Here is a 20,895-nt window from a genome sequence, read left to right as displayed (position 1 = left end):
AAATCCCAGAAGCTAAATGGAAGCTTACTTTGCAAGTTTGGTTGGCATTCAAATGAGCTGACATTAGGGCCTCTTGAGGATCTGCTGAGGCCTCTTCAATGCGGGGATTTCATGTCCATATTTGTGTATGGCTTCCAGCTCACAAGACACCAAAGTGTGACCGATTCTGCAGGTACTGGTCCAAATAGTTAAGAAATATAAACACTGGAATCTCATAGAAAGGTGAATTTTTACCCTTTCTCACATCCCCACTTTATTGTCCCCCCATTTTCTGTTACTCAATGAGTTTAAGAAGATGTCCTTTATTAATTCCATGAATGGTAAATGGACTTGAGCTTAGTGCTTCTGACTCCTCAAAGTGCTTTTACACTGCAGGTCACACCTACACATTCACACACTGATGGTAGAGGCTGCTGAGTAAAGTGTCCATCAGAAGTAACTGATCCCATTCATACACATTCATACGCTTCAGATGAAGCAGCGGGAGCAATTCGGGGTTAAGGGTCTTGCTCAAGGGCACATCTCTATTTGTGAGACATGCTACACACACATAGGCTGAAATACAAACACGTGCACAAACAGGATCCTGTGGACATGCACTAATGGAGAGACGTCAGAGTGAGGGGGGCTGCACATGAAAGAGTCCCCGAGCAGTTGGGGGTTCTGTGCTTTGCTCAATGGCACCTAGGCAGGAAGGGAACTGGCACCTCTCCAGCTACCAGACCACCATACAGGGACTTGAACCGACGTCCCAGCAGCCTGAGCTATACTGCTGCCTCAATTTACATCGGTTTGTATCTAAATGTGGTTTTAAATCGTTGAATATGAGACAATTATTTAGAATTCTCTGTGAAAAAGACGTGGACTGAAACTGATTTAAACTTGAGATGATTCAGTATGGTGTTTTTATTTCATCCCCAGCTTCTCCCCTTGACTACAAACAAACAACACATGAACTGTATTGTACAAAGCTAATTAAATTTAAATTAAAACTTAAATAAAAATTTAAAAAAGACACCAAAATAAAGTGTTATAGTGTGAGTCACAGAAAAAAAGTGGATCTGTGCATCTCAAATAATACTCCGGTACTTCAGTCATCTCTTTCAAGTCTCTTCTTAAGACACACACAGCGAGCCTTTGCTGAATTTAGTTGAATTTTTTGTCTTAGTTTTTAAATTCCTTTAAAAGAACTGTATGTCCTTTATAGTTCTTTTAAATGGATTTTATTTCTTTAAATGTTTGTTATTTCTTAATCTTTGCCTTGTTTATTGTTCTATGACCTCCCTGTTTTTTACATTTGCTTTTTTGCTCTCCTTGAAATTGCTCTATAAATAAAGGTTATTATTATTACTATGATTACCATTATTGTTATTTTCTCTTAAACTAAATTCTAATTATATGTATTTTCAAATACAGGACTTTTGTTGGTTGTGTTGATATGTTTAGTAAAAGTAATGAAAGCTCTGTCAGCTTCTAGCTGTTAAAATAAAGGTATAATTATTTAATAACACATGCATTTAATTAATTAAATAATTATATATTTATTTATATATTTGTTGATTTATTTCCAATATTAAATAATTAATGACACGTTTAATGATTTAATTAATTATATATTTATATATTTCATTTTGGCACTTTTAGTCCTCCATACTGAATCACTTACAGCTCTGTTATCTGTTACAGAGCGACGTCGCCCTCTACCGGCAGACTTTAAACCTGCATCATATCAGGATTTTAGTCATCCACCAATCAGCTTCCTTCCGCAGTAAAGTGAGCTCTCATTGGTCAGTTCGTCCGGGAACCGTAACACCGCCTCGTTCTATTGGCTCACCGTCTCGAAACGTGTCATAAACAGTGAAATACGGATGGGGACAGTAAATCCTGGATATTAACTGTTTTCATTTAATTTAAAATGAAGGCATAAATCGTTTTTAAGTGTTTTCGTTTCGGAAAGGTGAAGAAACAATGGAGGTAAGCGGAGAAAAGTCTCTGACGCGGCTTTAAAAGTCTGCATGCTAACGTTAGCCAGCTAGCTGTCACACAGTCAAAGTCCAGTTTACTCAAAATAACAAATAAAAAAAAAGATAAATTAATATTAAAGTGTTTCCTCTTATTTAAATCCTCTTCTGTTGTAGAGAAGTTTTATTCCTCAAACAATGCTTTATTGTCTTTTTTAAGAAACTGGCACAACAACGGTAAATAAAGTGATATTTATAATGTTTTGTTTATTTTCTCATTAAAGCAGAACATTCAAAACCTCCCCATCGACATTCAGACGAGCAAGCTGCTGGGTAAGTTTAAAAACACAACTTAATGTGGATCAGTTATTTCCATATGTTACTGTTCTCTTCTCATCTGTTGCTGGTGTTACGGTTAAAACGGTGACCGTGTTAATTGGTGATAATAATAATAATAGACTTTATTTGGACATCACAGACACATTGGACGAACCAGATGCATTGTTTAAGTGTTTTAGTGAAGCATGCTGTAGTTCTCAACACCTGTCCACAGGAGACTTTAGAAAAGGAAACAACAAGGAGAGAATAAATAAATAGACATAAAGTGTAGAGCAAAGGCAGCATGATCAAACAATACACCAGTCAGAAGCTGTTCATGTGAGATGAGATGAGATGAGATTCAACTTTATTGTCATTACACATATACAAGTATAGAGTAACGAAATGAGGTTTGGCATCTCACCAGAAGTGCAAATAAGCAGAAAGTGCAAGAGTCTGTGCTATGTACAGTAATTCTGTGCTATGTGCAGTAATTGCAAAATTTACAGATGTAGAAAGTGAATTATGAGGTATATCTGGATGGCTGGATTAATGGGATGCAATAAATATAAATAAATGCTATAAATAAGTAATGCTACAAAATAAGTGTGTTCTTAGGATTATAATATACAGATTAAGATGCAGTGAGCATGTTATACAAGTTTACAGATAATTTAAAGAATATGAACATACTATAATACAATAATACAGATGGATGAGAGATGTGAGCACTGTTGTTTTGATTTCAGCCATTGTTTGAGTCCTCTGTTAAAAGGGTTAATGTTGCTCTCTAGTTTTAATTCAGTGGGCAGAGAGCGCCAAAGTTTTGACCCCTTTGCAGAGAAAGCAGACCGGACAAAAGATGTCTCGTACATTGGGACAAAACAATCACTGCTGATGGAGGCTCGTGTGACTGCCCTACGAGAGCTCTGACGCCTGATGGCTAATTCAGATAACAGTGGAGACACGTGATTATTTACACATTTAAAGAACGGTTTAAGATTACTAAAATTCATAAAATTGTCAAAGGTGAAAAGGTTGTGTTTTTTATAAAATGCCGCAGTGATGCCATCTCATAGGTTTCTGGTCCGTGACTTTTATTGTCTGCTTATATAAAGAAACAACAGGTTTGGGACCATGATGTGATGCAATATGACAGATGTGAAAAAATCATTGCATGCATGTATAATTTGGCAGTTTGACATGAAATATCCCTTCTAATAAAACGAAAACAATTTAGTGTCTTTCATGTTAAGAGGACAGTTGGGACACTGTGGTCAGCTGCAAAGCTTGTAATACCTGTTTTTAAATACCGTATGATAAAGTTAGTTGTGTTTATGTAGATCAAATAGGATGCATTTTTGAGTAATAATATTCTTTATTCACAGATGTAAGGCAAGTTTATTTATATAGCACTGTTCTGTTATTTCAACAACAAAAGAAACATTAAAATAGAACATTTACAGCTGCACAGCGTTTCAAAGTACTGCGGCGCAGGTTTGTGCTCTTGTCAGGCCACAGTCGTGTAGCGATGCAGGGGTCAAAAAATGCTAAAAAATATGACCTCCTGTGTCTGTCAAAAAATAAAGTCCTGAGGATTTGGAAATGTCCAGGACCGGCTGTCGATTAAATTAGGTTTAGAAAAAAGAAGATATCAGCAAAAGAATGTAAGCAAAGCAGAGAGCAAGAAGAAAAGTGTCTGCACTGTAAGAAAGCAGGAAGCAAGAAAAAAGTAGTTTTTTTTTTTTTTTTTTTTTTTTTTTTAATGTTTTTAAAGTTACTCCAAATTTATAACTTTTAAAACTGACTTGAAAATATTTTTTCAGTCTTTCAAAAAGTTGGAAAAAGTAAGTGACTTGAGTTTCCCATTGGTTAGAGCCTCCCAGTTTAATGTTATCAGCATCTGTTGTTACTATGACAACCACAGACATTTGGCTGAAAAGCACCAGTTTACATGGTCACTCTTTAATCCGTAACACCTGCAGCAGCATCAATGGATATAATGATGTAGTGTTTCCACAGACTGGCTGGTGGATCGACGTCACTGTAATCTGAAATGGCAAAGTGAAGTAACAGTTATCAGAGAGAAGATCAATGCTGCCATCCAGGACATGCCTGAAAACGAGGAGATCAAGAAGCTGCTCTCCGGCTCCTGTAGGTCCATCAGTTCCAGACTATCGCTTATATTGTATCTTTATGTTTAAATCAGAGAGGTTTGGCACCCTTTTTCTGAAAGATTGACACAACACCATACACTGTTTGAAAGGTATTTACAGAAGAAAAATCTGTACTGTATTTTTTTCCGATGAAGCTCCAGCAACCACAGCTGCCAGTCTTTTACCTGGGGAAAAAAAAGAACGTTTTTGTGACCTGTGCTATGACTGTATTTTTGACCATGTTGCATTTTTTAACTACATGTATTGTAGTGTCATGCAAAGTATGCAGGTGTTTCTTTTTAAGTATAAACTGTATATATGAATACTTACAATCTCTGTTTGTTTGTTATAGACATTCACTACTTTCACTGCCTGAGGATAGTCGAGATACTGAGGGGAACTGAAGCGTCGTCCAAGAACATCTTTGGCAGATATTCATCTCAGAGGATGAAGGTGAGAGGATTCAAACTTACTGCTCTTCTATTGAGTATTAGGGGTGATCTATGGAGCATGTTACTCTGCTTTAAAGTGACTAAAACTTGTAGAGTGCCTCATAAACGAAGGCTATAGTCCTCGTTGCAGCGGCCGTGGGTTTTGAATCCAACCTCAGCCTTTTGCTGCGTGTCGTCCCCCCACTCTCTCCTCCCATGCACTCTCTTCAGCTGTCATTTCTAATAAAGGAAACATGCCTGTATAAAAAAGACTACACTATCCAGGAATTAAGAATCAAATCATGTTTCTTCATTTTGTTTTCCCAGGACTGGCAAGAGATTGTGTCTCTTTATGAGGTTGATAACATCTATCTGGGTAAGTGTGATTAAAAAAAAACAAGGGGAAAAAGTGATCTCTGTATTTTACAAAGCTTGAGAACATCTACAGTATATCCATGTAAAGGTGTTCCAACACTTGTCTCTGTGTTTGTAGCCATAAAGTCAAAGCCTATCATTTTAAAAATAAAGGTGAAATCTGTGCTTTTTCTTGCTGCTGTTCAAGTAAATTCTTCACAGTTATAATAGAATATGGAGGGAAAGCATCCAGCTAAAACGTTATTATTGCATGTATAGGAAAAGGCTTCTTTTTTGTTTCTCATCACAGCGGAGACGGCGAGCCTGCTGAGCCGCAATGTGAGCTATGAAGGCCCGGCTCTGAGGAAGCAGCTGGCTAAAGCCCAGCAGCTACAGCAGGAGCTGAGCAGGCGGGAGGGGGAGTGTCAGAGCTCGGCCGCGGACCTGAGGGGACGCTACTACGCTGCCTGCAAACAGTACGGCATCACAGTAAGTACAAGGACAACAGTAAGAGCACACAGAAACTTAAAACGTCCACTGTGCAAAGTTTAGAAGAAAGTTGTTTTTTTTTATGGTGTCCAAACTCTTTCTCTCAAAAAATACATTTTTTATGTGTCTTTCTTTATTTCCCTGACAGGGAGAGAATGTTCCCAGAGAGCTTCAGGCTCTGGTCAAAGATTTACCCGCGTTTCTTGACGAAGTCGGGATGGATGCAGCAAAGTTAGAAGAGCAAATCAAACTTTATACGGCTTTCACAAACTTTGTATGTGAGTGGTGAGTACACGATTAAAACGAAGCTTTAGTTTTCTTAGTCTTTTGAAGGTTTGGTACACGACTCTGTCATTATTGTCTCCAGCATGCAGATACAAATGACTCATCTTTATATGTTATAAAGAAGTCAGACCACAGTACATAAACCTCATACAGTAAGGATACACATTAAACCATAGCATGTGGTTTTCTCACATGAGTGCACGTGTTGTTTTCTGTAGGTCTGAACCGGTCCTGCCCATGCTGACGTTTGCCCAGAAGAGAGGAAACGCAACGTTTTATGAGTGGAGAACGGGGAAGGTACCCACCGTTGTTGAGAGGCCATTTGTGGAAGAAGCAGCTGCTGAGACAGCCACAGACGATATGGTGTGTTTACTGTCTCTTTAAGATAAATTAATCTGAGTTGTAGAATATCCGGTTTCTATCTTACAATACATCTGAGGGAAAAATCCTTTAAATGCAGTGTGTAGATTCCGCCACCAGGGGGCTCTCAATCAAAGCAATAACCAAAGATGGTGTTGAAGCTGGTGGGGAATCATGGGAGTGATCCTCTCTGCTGCTCCCCACCCCCCAATGAAACTAACTCTGAGTTGACTGTAGTCAAGACGAATGAACAAACAGCAACAGCACGGCAGCTTTCTGTAGCAGCTCACGCTTCCTTATGCAGCGGTCTTTGACGTAACATCTGGTGTTTCCATGGCAACGATAAACACGTCGTGTCTGACATCGGCCACCACACGAGACACGTCCCGTTACAACTATAGCATTATGGATTTCCCTAGCTTTGATAACTGTTGGAGATATTTGAGGTAATGTGAGTGCTTAACAAAACAAAAAGTTGCTCTTGGACTGTTCCTGTTTCAAAATAAAGGTCGTAATTCAGGTTTCACCGTTACATTTAATTGGGTTTAAGTTTGTGAAATGTACTTCAACCTCAGGACTCATGCAGCATCTCTGTTTTATCTGAGATATTCTTGAAACGTGAGACTAACTTGAGAACGATGGGTCAATATGAAAGTTCCTGATTTGTTCTCACCACTGAGTTTGTGTTTCTGTGTTGTCTGTAAAATCCTCTTCAGATTGACTGGGGCGACTTTGGCAAAGGAGCAGACCCTCAGGTTGTGAACTCCGGGATCACAGTTGAGGATGGAATCGACTGGGGCATCAGTCTGGAGCCGAGCTCTGAGGTAACACACATTTTAGAAAACAGCAGGTGGAATTAATTTAAGAGTACTTGTGCATACGTGAGAGGGTTTGGGGTACTTTAACTGAATAAAACCACAGCTGTTGTTTACCAGTCTCTGTCTGCTCCAACAGGACACTGGTGCTGGAGGCATCGACTGGGGCGACAGTGAACCTGCTCCCATAGAAATTGAAATTGTGGATGCAGGGACAGACTGTGAGTACTTTTCTTTTCTTTTTTTTAACTATCGCCAATCATCAAACTGACTCTTACTCAGCTGTTGAACTGTGTGTGTGTGTGTGTGTGTGTCATCCTGCAGGTCCTGAGGGTGTGGCGAGGGGGGAGGACGCTTTAAGTATACTGGAGAACTCGGAGTCTCGCGGCCAGTTCATTGACGAGCTAACGGAGGTAAAGACTACAGTCACTAAGTGTCATATAACTCTTTTTAAACTCTGTCTTCTACCATTTATCTTTGCGTATAGAGTTATGTAATCAACAGCGTTAGTACAGCCCGTAAACATGTATGAACATTTAAACATGGTACAACTAGTGAGCATTTTCATTATGGTTAAATGCACTTTATAAAATAAAATGTAGATGGATGAATGATTACGTTATTAATGTATTACCACAAAGTCATATCAGCAGTAACATTGACATTTTAATATAAAAGGACAACAAGAACAAACGGGACACAAATACACATTTAAGAAGAAAATGGTGCCAAGGTATGCCCAAAATTAAAGTTCTGCTAATGCCAACCATTATTTCCATATGTTCCCCTCTGACACAAACTTCTGAACATCAGGCGTGACTTCTGTCGGGCTTATGTGCATGCATGTTGTAAAGTCCGGCCCCCCAAGGTGTCTGTCAAGAAAAAAAAAAACTAGCCCTTGTACTAATGTAGTTGATGACCCCTGTTCTACATGGTGCTTAATTATTGTTTTCACAGCTTGTTTTCACTGCCCCCTAGTGGTCAAACATAGTTAATGCTTGATTCACATTTTTTTAACAGGAGTAAAGAAGCATGATTTTTTTTTTCAATTGCAAATTCAAAACTTGTTCCTTAAGAATTTATTTATTAATTAAAAATGTATTAAACCAGGAAAACCTTATTGAGATTGAGAGTCCTGGCCGAGACAGGCAGCAGCACAAAACAAACAAAGACTATGGTTGTGCAAATATCACAAATATTAATGAAAAGAACCCACAGTGAATGTTTAGATTTGCAGGAAACATCAGGATAGTTACAGAAGAATAAAGGTAATCGAATACTTTGGATACTCATTTGGTTGAACGAGGCCTCTCTGGTAATCGATTTATTGCTTTTAATGGTCGATGTTGATGATCATCCGCCAGATTTCCTTAAAATAAGTGACACTTTCATTTTATCTGTTCAGCTGGAAGTGTTCCTGACTCAGCGGGTCACTGAGATGGGCGAGGAGGGAGACGTGGTCGCCATGAGCCAGTTCCAGCTGGCCCCATCTGTCATACAAGGCCAAAGCCGTGATCACGTCAGGGAGATGCTGTCTGAGGTGCAGAACCTCCTGGGCCGGCTCACCTCTCTCAGGATGCAGCACCTGTTCATGATCCAGGCATCGCCACGGTACGCTGCCATAATATTTAACTGCATAAAAATATCAGTCTTCATAAATTCTGTTATTTAAAAATGATGTTAATGTGCTGAATTTGATGTTAATTTAAAACAACAATCTAGAAACTGAGCATCAATACAGGGGACTCAGAGTCTGTAATTCCTCTCCTTTAAGCAAGAATTGTAATCATTTTCTTTTTCTTTTTTTAAGGTATGTTGAGCGTGTGTCTGAGGTGCTGAGACAGAAGCTGAAGCAGGCAGACATTTTGGTACTGAAAGCAGCCACAATGGTTGAGAAAAGGAAGGAGGCCCTGGAGGAGCAGTCCAGACTAGAGCCTCGTGTTGACCTGATGGCAGTATGCACCCGGGAACTCCAGAAACAGGTATTGGATTACTTTTTCTATTTAATTAAGTTAACAGAGCGGGTAGTTTCCCAGCTCACTAAAAAAGTCTGTGTCAAGTAAACACTTGAGGCAGATAAGCTTCAAAAAGTCTAACTTTGTCATGTGATAATAATTAGAGTACACTGAAGGAATATGTAAATTACTGAATATATGCTACACCTTGTAGACTCTTGAGACTCTTGAGTTTAAAAGAGTGTTTTAGTAATTATTCTAATTGGTTGTGATTTATTTTTGCAGATTGAAGCCGACATTTCAAAGAAATACCACAAAAGACCGGTCAACCTAATGGGAGTAAACATATAGTGACCCTAACAGAGTTAAAAGTATTGAATCATGACCAACTACAGGAAATAAAAACTGGTATTTAATTAAAGGTCTGATGTGTTCTTCGATGTATCTGGATTAAGACTCGTTAGGAAATGTTGTACATTTCAGGAAAGTGTGTTGCAGGTGTGTGTATACTTTAATTAAATGAATTAAAGTGATCAAATCAAACTTTAATTAAATTAATTAAAGTGATCAAATCTATTAGTTAAAGTCGAAAAAAGTTCTGTAAAAGTGTTGTAATTATCCATGTATGATTGTGTCCATTGTGTGCTTGTTTTGACTGCACAAGTAACCTACATTTTCATACAATTAAATGTTTGTGTATACATAATTCATGCTGTATATAACTACTTTGACAGAAGACATGCAGATTACTGTTATTGCATGTAAAACTAAATACGTATTACATATGAAACAAACAAAAATATAAAATACCTAAAACGAAATTAAATAATTTGGTAAAGTAAAAAAATGAAATAAATACCTTTTAATATGTACATTGAGATTATTGGCTTTTGACTTTGTAATTACTACATTTTAAAAATAAGGAAACTATTAATAAATATTCAAGCATAAACGCTGTGATGCACTTTTTTTTTAATTATTTGTTTGGAAATAATAAACAAGCCGTTTTTAATTAACTTCAGAAATGTGACTTTCTGTAAACGACACGAGCACATTTATTACCTTAAAGGGGGATTTTTTTTTTTTTTATTTGGCTGATGAAAGCCTGCCACTAGAATGTTCTGCGCATGCGCATTGTGAAAGCGTGTTTTGGTGTCAAGCGGCGCTGCTAGGCTAGCCGGGCCAGCTAGCAATTCTGCAAGTCATGGTGGGCCATTCAGCGAGGAAAGGCTGAAGGATGCTTTATCGAGCTGCACTGTGGAACTGTTAAAGAAACGGGACTTAATGCATTTCTTACGTGCTAGTGGTCTTCAGGGCTCGACGGTACAGTTGCAAAATCGCAGCGCGTAAGTATTAAATCAAGACATTTCAATTAACTCCTCCGCAAACCGGATACATTTACAGATTTATGGCGTTAGCGTACAATGGCAGATTAATATATGAATCAGTAGTACGTGTGGGTGATACCGTGTAAGTTACTTTTTAAAGTAAGTTGAATGATTAAAGATAGTTAGCCTGCAAAAGCTAGCACAGCGCAGGCTCTGAGTTCCAATAGTAGTTACCCATTTCCTAAACACCCCACCCATTGCCCCGTTCTCATTGGCCGGGCGTTGCTGGAGTCATGTGACGTCACCTCGCTTGACGCGTGTGATTGGCGCCGCAATCTGTCAACCGTCTTTTCACCACTTGTTGCTAGGGAGATTGTTTGATGCTAGCAACGGCGGAAGTGGGTAGTTTCCGAAATGCCACAGTGGGGGCACCTGTCACTCGTTTTAAGGGGGAAACGGAGACGACAGCTGAGTAGATGAGGCGGCGACGTGTCGTATTGTTGCTGCTTTACGTGTCGTGAAATACGTTTTTGTAGTCACATGTGTGGTGGCAGTGGCCGGGTGGTCAAAAACACACGGGAGCTAACGGGCTAACGTCATAAGGACGAGGATAGGAGGGAGGGACCCTGCCTGCCGTGCTAACCAGCCAGTCCAGCGAGCTTCCTCGACTCCCTCATTCACCTTCAGCAGCACCCAACAAGAAGTAGTTGTCCTGTGCAAAGGGTGGGGTGACACCTAAAAGCTTCCTCCAACTCTGCTGTGGTGTGAAATTAACAAGAGAGAAAAGGCGAGCAGACATCACTTCTCTAAGTCTTGGGAGGATGGAGTGGTAGCAGGAAAGCTTGCAAGTCATTTATTTCTTTATTTTTTCCATTTACATGTGCTACATAATGTAGGTGAGGTGGGTAAAGGCGTGCGTGTCTTACAGGGCTTAAAGGAGTGTGATTATAATGCTGAACACGTGGAGAAATAAAATGTTTTTCTCACTTTTTTTGTTTTTGTTGCCAGGAATGAGAAGATGAGAACCTTATGAAGAACAAAGATCTGAGCACAGACTGGACTCTCTCGGACTGGAAACGCCATCCCGGATGTCATATGCCTTCTAAACAAACAGAATCCTGCTGAAGACCCTTTTCCCCCCCCCTTCACTTATCTTACACCACTTTTTTTTTATGTTTATGTGTCTGTATCCGTCTCCTTGCGCAACTGAAAGAAGTTCTGTTCCACGGTAGTGAGCCCCGTTTTTGTTTTTATTTTTTACTTTTTGTTCCTTTGTAAAGAAATGCTTTACCTGAAAAAGTACTTCACAGAGGGCCTGATTCAGTTCACCATCCTTCTGAGTCTCATTGGGGTGCGGGTGGACGTTGACACCTATCTAAACAATCAGCTGCCCCCACTGAGAGAGATCATCCTGGGGCCTAGCTCAGCCTACACCCAGACACAGTTTCACAACCTGCGCAACACGCTGGACGGCTATGGCATCCATCCAAAGAGTGTGGACCTGGACCATTTCTTCACCACTCGGCGGCTGCTGAACCAGGTCCGCCAGCTGGATCGCCTCTCCGTGCCCAGTACCGAGCTCAACACCTGGCTAGTGCATCGTGACTCTGAGACTGTGGTGTCCCCCAGCAGCCAGTCCGGCCCCAGCATCACCCTGGAAAATGGGGCCGGCCTAGAGGACGTTAACAACCCTGACGCTACCCCGGCCATGAGGGGAGGAAGTGGAGCTCCTGAATCCACGTACAACCTGAACGCGGCGGACAGCAGCCTGGGAGCTGTGGCACCAGAGGGCAACCAGGAGCAGGGCGGCAGGGATGGCAACGACGACCTCACAAAAGAGGTACTGCAGCTTGTCCTGTCTTCTCTTTGCTAATTTCTGGGGGTCATGTGCGAACAGAATGGGGGCTTAACATCGACTTTTGACGTTTGCTTCTTGTCAACACATTCACAACAAAGGGAAGAAATTGATTTTATAATATGTTTATATTAGAGTAACCCAACAGTTCATGTTTTTTTGCATGGCTTAATTGACTGTGATACTCAAATGTCAAAGCACAATTCAGCACAAGCCACAGATGTTACCAAAAAAGGATTTAAAGTTTGACTTAAACACACTTCAATTACCTGAGATAACAAAACCAATCATGGCTGCTTTATACGTTTCATAAAAAGGGGACTAACGGCATAAAGCATACGAGTACGAGGTAGTGCTAAAGTTAAGGCGTATACACTAAGTTAAGATGGATCGTTCATGTTCCCCAGCCCCGGTCTTTTATTAGTGTCGGATATTTATAGTCAAACCAGTTGTCACATTTGTTACAGCTGTGATTGTGGTCACATTTAAAGTTGTTCATGTGGGCGAATCCCACTGAAAACAGTCATGTTCTTTTCTTTTATTTATCAAAAAGAATAAATATCAGTAATGTTTTTCTGTTTATCTGAACAAACTCTCTTTGTATAATAGCTAATTGCTGTTACTGATGTTTCATGTAATGTGTCGTTCCAGTTATGTGAGAAACTGGCACATAATGGCCATATTGATGCCGAGGAGTTAAGGGTTACACAAAGTCGTTGTTGGGCTGTAATGCACCAAGCCCTCCTTCTGATCACATGTTAACCACCATGTCAAAGTGTTTATATCATGGTTGCATCATCCTGAATACATTTCTGTTACATGATCTGCCTAAAACCCCTGCCAAAATCAAACCTTATGTTAGAGGGCAAGCAGTCAAAGCACTAGTTTATTATCATATATGTGTTAAAGAAATTCAATAACACATTACTCAGGGTTTCATTTATACATTCATTTATTGTCTACCTGGTTATTAAAGTAATTTTTCTCTGCACAGGGCCATTTTTCAATGGTTGCTATATCATTTTTTCCAGGACATTGACTTGATTGACATCCTATGGCGACAGGACATCGACCTCGGTGCAGGAAGAGAAGTGTTCAACTACAGCAACCGGCAGAAGGAGAACGAGGAGGAGCAAAAGCCCAACCCACATGAGAGCAAAGACGGGAATGAGGAACAGGAGAGCTGGAGGAACGGAGTTAACCTGCAGGGTGTTCAGCCAGTGGACGGGGAGACGGGGGAGAGTATTCCAGAGCAGGTTTGTAGACTAAATAGATCACTTTTATTTTTCCGATTCATCTGGTGCGAAAAGCTGCGTTTAACCGTTTCACAGCACATGAAAAGAGAGTAGACATTTGGGAGCTGCACACGGGTGATAATAGATATTGTCGGACTAATATGAATTGATATTCTTTTGAAGACATTTCCAGCTTAACATTATGGATGAAAACTAATTATTCATCTTTAAAAATCCTCTGTGTGAATGAATATAAGACTTTCATCTCATTGTTTGGTCTTAGCAGTTTATGAGGGACACACAGTGTTTGATTTAGCATCGCTGTCAGAGTGATGGATACCTTCACAACTTACCTGTTTGTTAAATACACACTCGACACATTCATTTCCTGTTACATAACACTGTGTTGCACAATGAAATTCAAGATTATGATGATCAAGAAAAATACTTTTTATGGAGGATTGGCGAAAAACTGAATTTAAGGAGTCTGATAAAAGAAGCTGGGTAGTTGTGCAAATTACCAGAATAATCATGTTAAATAATCAAACTTAACAACATGACATACTAGGAGTGGCTGTGGCTCAGTTGGTAGAGTCGGGCATTTCTCAATCAGAAGGTCAGGGGGTTTGATCCCCAGCTCCTGTAGCCGCATGTCTAATGTGTCCTTGGGCAAGACTCTTAACCCCAAGTTGCTCCAGCTGCTTCGTCTGTGTATGAATGGGATTAGTTACTTCTGATGGTGGTCACTTTACACAGCAGCCTCTACCATCAGTGTGTGACCTGCGGGGTAAAAGCACTTTGAGTTGTCAGAAGACTACAAAAGCTCTATATGAGCTCAAGTCCATTTACCATGACTAGCTGCAGCATACATGGCTTGTTCAACACAAGATGGTGACAGTAGATACTGTTTTATTAGTTGTTATAGCAACCTTCTGATTAGGGTTTAAAGCAACGTCTATCTAAAGCTTTTATTCACTGCAAAATCTTACAGAAAGGTTGTAAGAAAACACAAGCGCAGTGATGTTATTGGTTAATTAGGAACTGATGATGAGCACAAAATACAGGTGTGCTGAGCCTGAGTCCTCCTTTTGTCAAATTAAAAAACGTATAGAAAAGTGAGCAAAAGAAAGCCACCACTCTGTTCCCTTTGATGTCAGGCTGCAAGAAGGTCTTTCTTTGTCTTTTCCTCACCTGTATAAGGTGTGGCAGCACAAGGCAGTTTGCAGAATAGGTCAGACAAACAATAACCCGTCATTCAGTAGGATTTTATGTTTGCAACTCTTCATTTGAAAAGTAAATTTTACTTAATCCAGAGCAGAAACAAGAAGGCATTACTGTTTTTTATTTGACTGGACCAAATTAACTGAACTTGAAATATAAATTTTTAACTGTATTTGTATCTTTTTGTTGTTGTTACGCAGCTCCCAGGCATCGGCTCACAGACTTCTCTGTCTCTACAAGAATGTTTGAGGCTGTTGGAGGCGACTTTTCCATTTGGAGAAGAATCAGAGGTAAAAACATTCAAACTCTTTGTCTCACACATATATTGCACGTACTGCAGAGCAGTTGGAAGAAACTAAAGGGAAGTTGTGAACATATATTTTTTTTATCTTTGTGTATGACATTTCAACTAGTTTCCAGCCCCAGTTGTCAACAGAGAAATAGTTTCCAATGAAGCTCCTTCTACATCTCAGGGCCTTCCTCTGGCACCACTGCTGCCCTCAGCAGAGCCACAGTTAGACCTGGAGCAGCAGTGGCAAGACATCATGGCCATCATGGAGCTACAAGTATGTTACTCTTAAGATTTATTTGTAAGTCCTGACATCATTTATTTATTTGTTGTCTGGGAACTGATAAAAGTAGGTTCAATGCAAAAGCTTCTGTTTTTAAAAATCAAAAAAAGATGTAAAAAATCGGGGGAGATCTTGTCTGATAAGAATGTCTAATTTTACAGCAAAAGCATATTTGGAAATATGAAGAAATTCCGCCTTGCTGCCTCAGTCGGGAAATGACTTACCCTTAAAAAGCTGAAAAAATGAAAGTGTCTTAAGCTTACGGCCTTGTGTCCACTTAGTTTCTTTTTTGCGCTGGGAGTGCCCACGACCTCTGTTTGAGAGCGCTTCTCCCCAGCGCTAATTGCTGTTAGGTTATGAAAGTTAACCTCTACTTCCTTCTGTACTGTAATGACAGTTGGGTCTGTTTTAAATAGCTTCATGTGCTTAGTATTTGCTTACCTATATTCAAGGAATTATCAACAGTAAGGAAAACATGGAAGTAATGTAAAAGTGGCATAAGCAGCAGCTCAGAGTCAGACAAGTTCCTCCTGTGGAGAGGCTTGTTATCAAGGTGCAGCAAAACCAAGAGAGCGAAAATAATCAGTAATAATCTTTGTTTCAGTATGTTTCTGCATGCTGTCCTGCACTCCCACTCATCTTGATTGGTCAGTGAGGGGGAAGTGACATTGATGAGCGTGGCGCTGTTCTAAAATTTGAACTTTTTTCAGATGAGCGTGCTGTGAGCAAAGCCACAACAAAACAGCTGAGGGTGTTTTTGCGATCAGGTTGCTAAGAGATGAAAATACTGAACTGCATTGTTTTTGTATTGGATGCTGTCTGCACAAAAAAATGGCCTCAGTGGACACCATCCTTTATTTATCACTAAATGTGCTTTATCGTTTGATAAATATGTATATTTCTCTTATCAAAATCTCTCTTGTTTTAAAGGCGATGGAAGTAAACAACACTTCAGTTCCCACAAACTCCAGCAGTGTGAACGGCACGACGGGGACAGTTGAGTCAAACACTGTCGGGAACTTTGAACTTTCGACTGGCTCTACACCAGTAAACCAGGATGTCAGCCTTCACCAGGCCTCCCTCCCCAGCTGCAGCCAAGACTTCCCCCAGATCTTCAATCCCCAGTTGGACTCTATCAGCATCACCCCAAGAACCACCTTACCCAGACTTTCTTCCAGCAACTCCAGCAACATAAACTCCACTTTTGGAACCACTAACCTGACTGGGATCTTTCTCCCTCCTCACATTAACAGTTCCAGTAACAACATTACATCCACACCCATCCTGCCAGATCCCTTCAGCACCCTGCTGGAGGAATCTATGCTCGATGAGATCAGCTTGCTGGACCTCGCCATGGAGGAGGGCTTCAGCCAGGCCCAAGCTTCCCAGCTGGAGGACGAGCTCGACTCAGATTCCGGTCTTTCTCTGGACTCGAGCCACAGCCCGGCGTCCCCGAGCAGCTCTGAGACATCCTGCTCCTCTGCAGCATCTTCTTCGTCAACGTCTGCCACTTTCTCAGAGGAGGGAGCCGTGGGGTACAGCACCGACTCAGAGGTCACCACTGTGGAGCCCGAGGAAGGGGCTGTCGGGGGTTATCAGCCGGGTTACAGTAAACTCTGCCGTATGAGTTATCAGGACCCCTCTCAGTTCCACAGCCTCCCTCACCTTGACAGCATCAGCCACAATCACACCTACAACCTGCCACTTTCCTCTGCGTTCACCGAACATCCAGAGCTCCCCATTCCAACCGGGAAGAAGAACGTCCGCGACAAACACAACTCGAAACTCCAGACTCATCAGGACCTGCTCGACAAGCACGCGAGTCGTGACGAACGCAGAGCCCGCGCCATGAAAATCCCCTTCTCCAACGAGAAGATCATCAACCTGCCCGTGGAAGAGTTCAACGAGCTGCTCGCCAAGCACCACCTGAGCGAACCCCAGCTCGCCCTCATCCGCGACATCCGCAGGCGCGGGAAGAACAAGATGGCGGCCCAGAACTGCCGCAAGCGCAAACTCGACACCATCATAAACCTGGAGCAGGGCGTCCACGACCTGCGGCGCGACAAGGCCCGCCTGCTGAAGGAGAAGATGGAGTTCATCCGTTCCATCCGGCAGATGAAGCAGAAGGTGCAGAGTCTGTATCAGGAGGTTTTCAGTCAGCTGAGGGACGAGGAGGGCCGGCCCTATCCTCCCAGCGAGTATTCGCTCCAGTACAGCGCAGACGGCAGCGTGCTGATCATGCCTCGCTGCGTGACGACGGCGGAGCAGAACCGAAAGCCAGAGAAAAAACAAAAAGACAAAAAGAAGTGAGGGAGGGAAACTGCTGTGTATTCTATAACTTTTGCTAAGTCAATAAGAACGATTTCTGCAGATGCAAGAGAGATGTCCTTTTTTTCCTTTAAGAAGATTCTGGTGAGTAGAAGAAATGGCATTGTTGACTACTCTTCCTGCATAAGTTTCTCCCTTTTCATTCTGTTCCTACGTTTATTTCCTGGAAACAACTCTGAAGCTGAAGTAGCTCTTCGTTTGAGTACTGATATTTCATTATTTAGTCGGGGGGAAACAATAAGCGAGAAGAAGAGGGATATAAAAAGGACATAAAATGAGCTATTAGAAAAATTTAGCTGCTCTCGATCCTTTTGCACCAAACCACTGAGGATGGAGGAGATATGTAGGGTGAAACGAGGGACTGGTGAGGAGAAACACGAACACTGTCAACACGGACGGTTGGAATACCTATGCACAGAAGGTTTTGAGGGACTATCAGATCACATCCCATCCTGAAGACTTTTGAGTGATTTTCATGGTCACTGAGCGTTTTAAGTTGCACATCTTCAGGATAGGAATATCATTCATGGGTGTGAGAGATTAGATACCAAAGGCTAAAGGAAGTCCATCATTTTAGGAGGCTATTAACACCTATACTAACCAAAGGTTGTATGGTGCACATCATTTGATCTGAATACATCCTAAATGCTCAATTACTGCACTCTTGTTCTGTAGATTTGTATCGCAGATTCCTGTTTTTGAGTCAGTTGCATCTGAGTTTGGAAGACCCCGAAAGAGATTGGGGTTTGTTTGTGTGGGGATGTTGACACAAGAAAGAGTCAGAGGTTGAGTGTTCCCGGGCTGGCCGCTGCTTAAAGAGGCCTGGAGGTGAAGTCCTGCTAGAGGGGCGGATGGATGTTTTTATGAAGGAGGCACACTGCATTGCTAAACGTATCAACTTCCTTATAAATTATACATAGCACTGTAATTTGTCTTTAAAAGGCTTGGCTATATGCATTTTGCTGTGTCTGTCGCTATTCCTTCGCTGCAGGTTTAAATATCTGAAGCTGCGTTTAGGAAGGCTCTTATTATTAACTGTTCATAATCTGTAGTATAAGCAAGGTTAGAGATCAATCCACATCAGCTTTATGTCACAGTCCACACCTTCTTTGTTTATTTAAATCAGCAGCAGAGCCTGTAATCAGAAGTGTTGGGGGGTGATGTGCAGGAGCTCTGTATGAGCCGCAGCTCGAGGCTGTCACATATCAACGTTGTTAAGATTATTTAAGAGTTGTTCTGACACCATTACCTTCAGGGTGAATTCTTCAGATACAGCTTACATTGCACAGAAGTTATTAGTGACTAAGCCCGTCAATACAACAATACGATACACTGATTAATAAGCCCCCAACAATAGACTTTCCTCCTCTGCTACAGAAAAAGTAGTCTGCATGGCATGACATAAATTATTGTTGCTTCTGTTTTAGAGCAGCAGAAAAACTATTTGAATGAAACATGAAATTAAAACTGGCCATATAAGGCAGTTTAATGGTAAAAATATGGGTTTTTTCAGGATGCAGGATGGTTTAGCGGTGAAGCCGTACTGCCCCATGTGCAGAGCCTAGTAGTCCTGTTTGCAGCAGACGTGGGTTGTAGTCCGACCTCGGCCTTTTGCTGCATGTCATCCCCGTTTCCTATCTTCAGCTCTCCTATCAAATGAAGGCAAAAATGGCACCAAAGAAATGACTCAGAAGAGGTCAAAAAGCTTCTGCAGGGATGACCCTGATGAACGCCACAAGCCGAAACGTGTCGGTCTAATTTGTTAATAAAGTTGATCTTCTTACTACAAAGTGTTGCTGGAGCTTTTTGACCTCTTCTAAGCCTTTCACTCGTCATGCACCTGTGTAGTTATAATAATAATAATAATAATAATAATAATATATTTTATTTGTAATGCACTTTACATTTTGGGAAAAAATTTCAAATTGCTGAAGTTGTGCCAGAAAATCCTCTGCTTCACTTAAAAAAATTCTTAAAAATATACAAATATATTGGGTTTCCAACACTCTTAAATTGACATAGGATACCAGGAGAGGCTCAGAACCGAGCTGCCACCAACGTTTTTTTAGGTCACCGTTCCTTTGTTGTACTGTAATAATCGCCCACTGCGGTTTAAATCGATAAATACGCACATGTACTTTTTTCTGCTACATTTGTGTTTAATCAGAAGCTTTATTGCCAGGTATATATGCAAGGAATTTGACTTGTGTGAATAAAAAACATGACACAAAAAGACAAAACGTTGCACGCCACCGCCAAGGCAGCCATCTGCGGTGTCATCTTGGCAGATTGGAGGAGGTACTTGGTTGTTTCAGAAGTTTAGGGTATTTGAAAAGCATCGGGAAGGATAATGGTACCAGAACAGCTCTTATTAATTGGTTTTCATTTTCTTTTGATGCCTCGTTTTTTGGTGTAACGTTTAAACAGATTGTCTCGGTTGTCGCTGCAAGTGAAGCGACATTTATTTAATCGTTCCCAACAGAAAGCCACTGGAGGTAACTTTTTAACTGCTGTAAAAAAGCCAAGCTGTTGGCTTTAACATTATGAGTTTCTTTTCTTGTGTCGATAACAAAGTGAGCCGAGTTCTTTAACGACATAAAGAGGTCTTTGAATGTGTGAAATGTCGGGGTGTGTCGCGGCCACTTTGATTTGAATGCCTTTATTTCACAAACTCATCATCTTCACTTTAAATGTTTTGAGAACTGACGGGGAAATGTTCTCAAAGTAGAAGTGCTATTACTCGTCTTTTTGAATGAAGTCTGTCGGTACATGTTGCATCGCCCTCTGTAATAAAAAAAAAGTTTAAAAAAATAGACCACTTGTTGCAGCTGAGATAGCGGTTAGGCTATAATATCTACAAAAGGCTGAACTGAAGTCGCAACATTAAGATGATGTCCAAAAACTTGTTCTGAAAGGAGAAACGTGTCCTCATTAAACGTGTTATTCAGGCATGAAACTGGTTAACATTCACGTCAGTGTAACCCAGTGCGACACCAACTATTTAGTACTGCTACTACTTAGTGCACTTTTCTTTGTTGTCTGTCTTGTTCTGTAAATATTTTCATGTTTGTGTTCGTCATAATTTATGTAGTTTGTCAAATGTCTCCATAACGGTCTCACCCTCTGCTTTCAGTTTGGATGTAGTTCCCTCTGTTTTGAGATATTTGCTGGCAATCAAGAATTGTTTTTATTGATTAATAAAGTGTTTTTATTTTCACCTGTGACTCTTGTG

The 20,895-nt window shown here is 40.8% G+C and overlaps 2 protein-coding genes across 7 annotated transcripts; both read left to right on the top strand.

The window, feature by feature from the left end:
- The first annotated feature begins 1,816 nt into the window (after positions 1–1,816).
- On the top strand, positions 1,817–10,004 carry cdk5rap3 (CDK5 regulatory subunit associated protein 3). Of its 2 annotated transcripts, none has more exons than XM_065949748.1 (14): positions 1,817–1,974; positions 2,246–2,294; positions 4,302–4,433; positions 4,788–4,888; positions 5,194–5,242; positions 5,531–5,709; positions 5,858–5,994; positions 6,213–6,357; positions 7,071–7,178; positions 7,309–7,390; positions 7,494–7,582; positions 8,575–8,780; positions 8,980–9,151; positions 9,410–10,004. In XM_065949748.1, the coding sequence occupies exons 1-14, from the start codon at positions 1,969–1,971 to the stop codon at positions 9,473–9,475; spliced, it is 1,521 nt and encodes a 506-aa protein (XP_065805820.1). In that variant the 5' UTR covers positions 1,817–1,968; the 3' UTR covers positions 9,476–10,004. The 2 variants fall into 2 exon arrangements, with proteins under 2 accessions (XP_065805820.1, XP_065805821.1); XM_065949749.1 differs by having other exon boundaries at positions 1,825–1,974; positions 2,249–2,294.
- A 256-nt stretch (positions 10,005–10,260) lies between these two features.
- nfe2l1b (nfe2 like bZIP transcription factor 1b) lies at positions 10,261–20,880 on the top strand. Of its 5 annotated transcripts, none has more exons than XM_020649805.3 (6): positions 10,261–10,470; positions 11,461–12,292; positions 13,339–13,563; positions 14,964–15,053; positions 15,237–15,329; positions 16,266–20,880. In XM_020649805.3, exons 2-6 carry the CDS (start codon positions 11,735–11,737, stop codon positions 17,643–17,645), a joined length of 2,346 nt encoding a protein of 781 aa, XP_020505461.2. In that variant the 5' UTR covers positions 10,261–10,470; positions 11,461–11,734; the 3' UTR covers positions 17,646–20,880. The 5 variants fall into 5 exon arrangements, with proteins under 5 accessions (XP_020505461.2, XP_020505462.2, XP_020505459.2 ...); XM_020649803.3 differs by having other exon boundaries at positions 10,262–10,470; positions 15,177–15,329; XM_065949747.1 differs by lacking the exon at positions 10,261–10,470 and adding an exon at positions 10,839–11,296 and having other exon boundaries at positions 15,177–15,329.
- The last annotated feature ends 15 nt before the right edge of the window (positions 20,881–20,895 follow it).

The sequence above is a fragment of the Labrus bergylta genome, chromosome 21 (assembly GCF_963930695.1).
Source record: "Labrus bergylta chromosome 21, fLabBer1.1, whole genome shotgun sequence".
NCBI lineage: Eukaryota > Metazoa > Chordata > Actinopteri > Labriformes > Labridae > Labrus > Labrus bergylta.
Note: the sequence above shows the minus strand (reverse complement) of the source record. Positions and strands in the feature narration are given on the sequence as shown.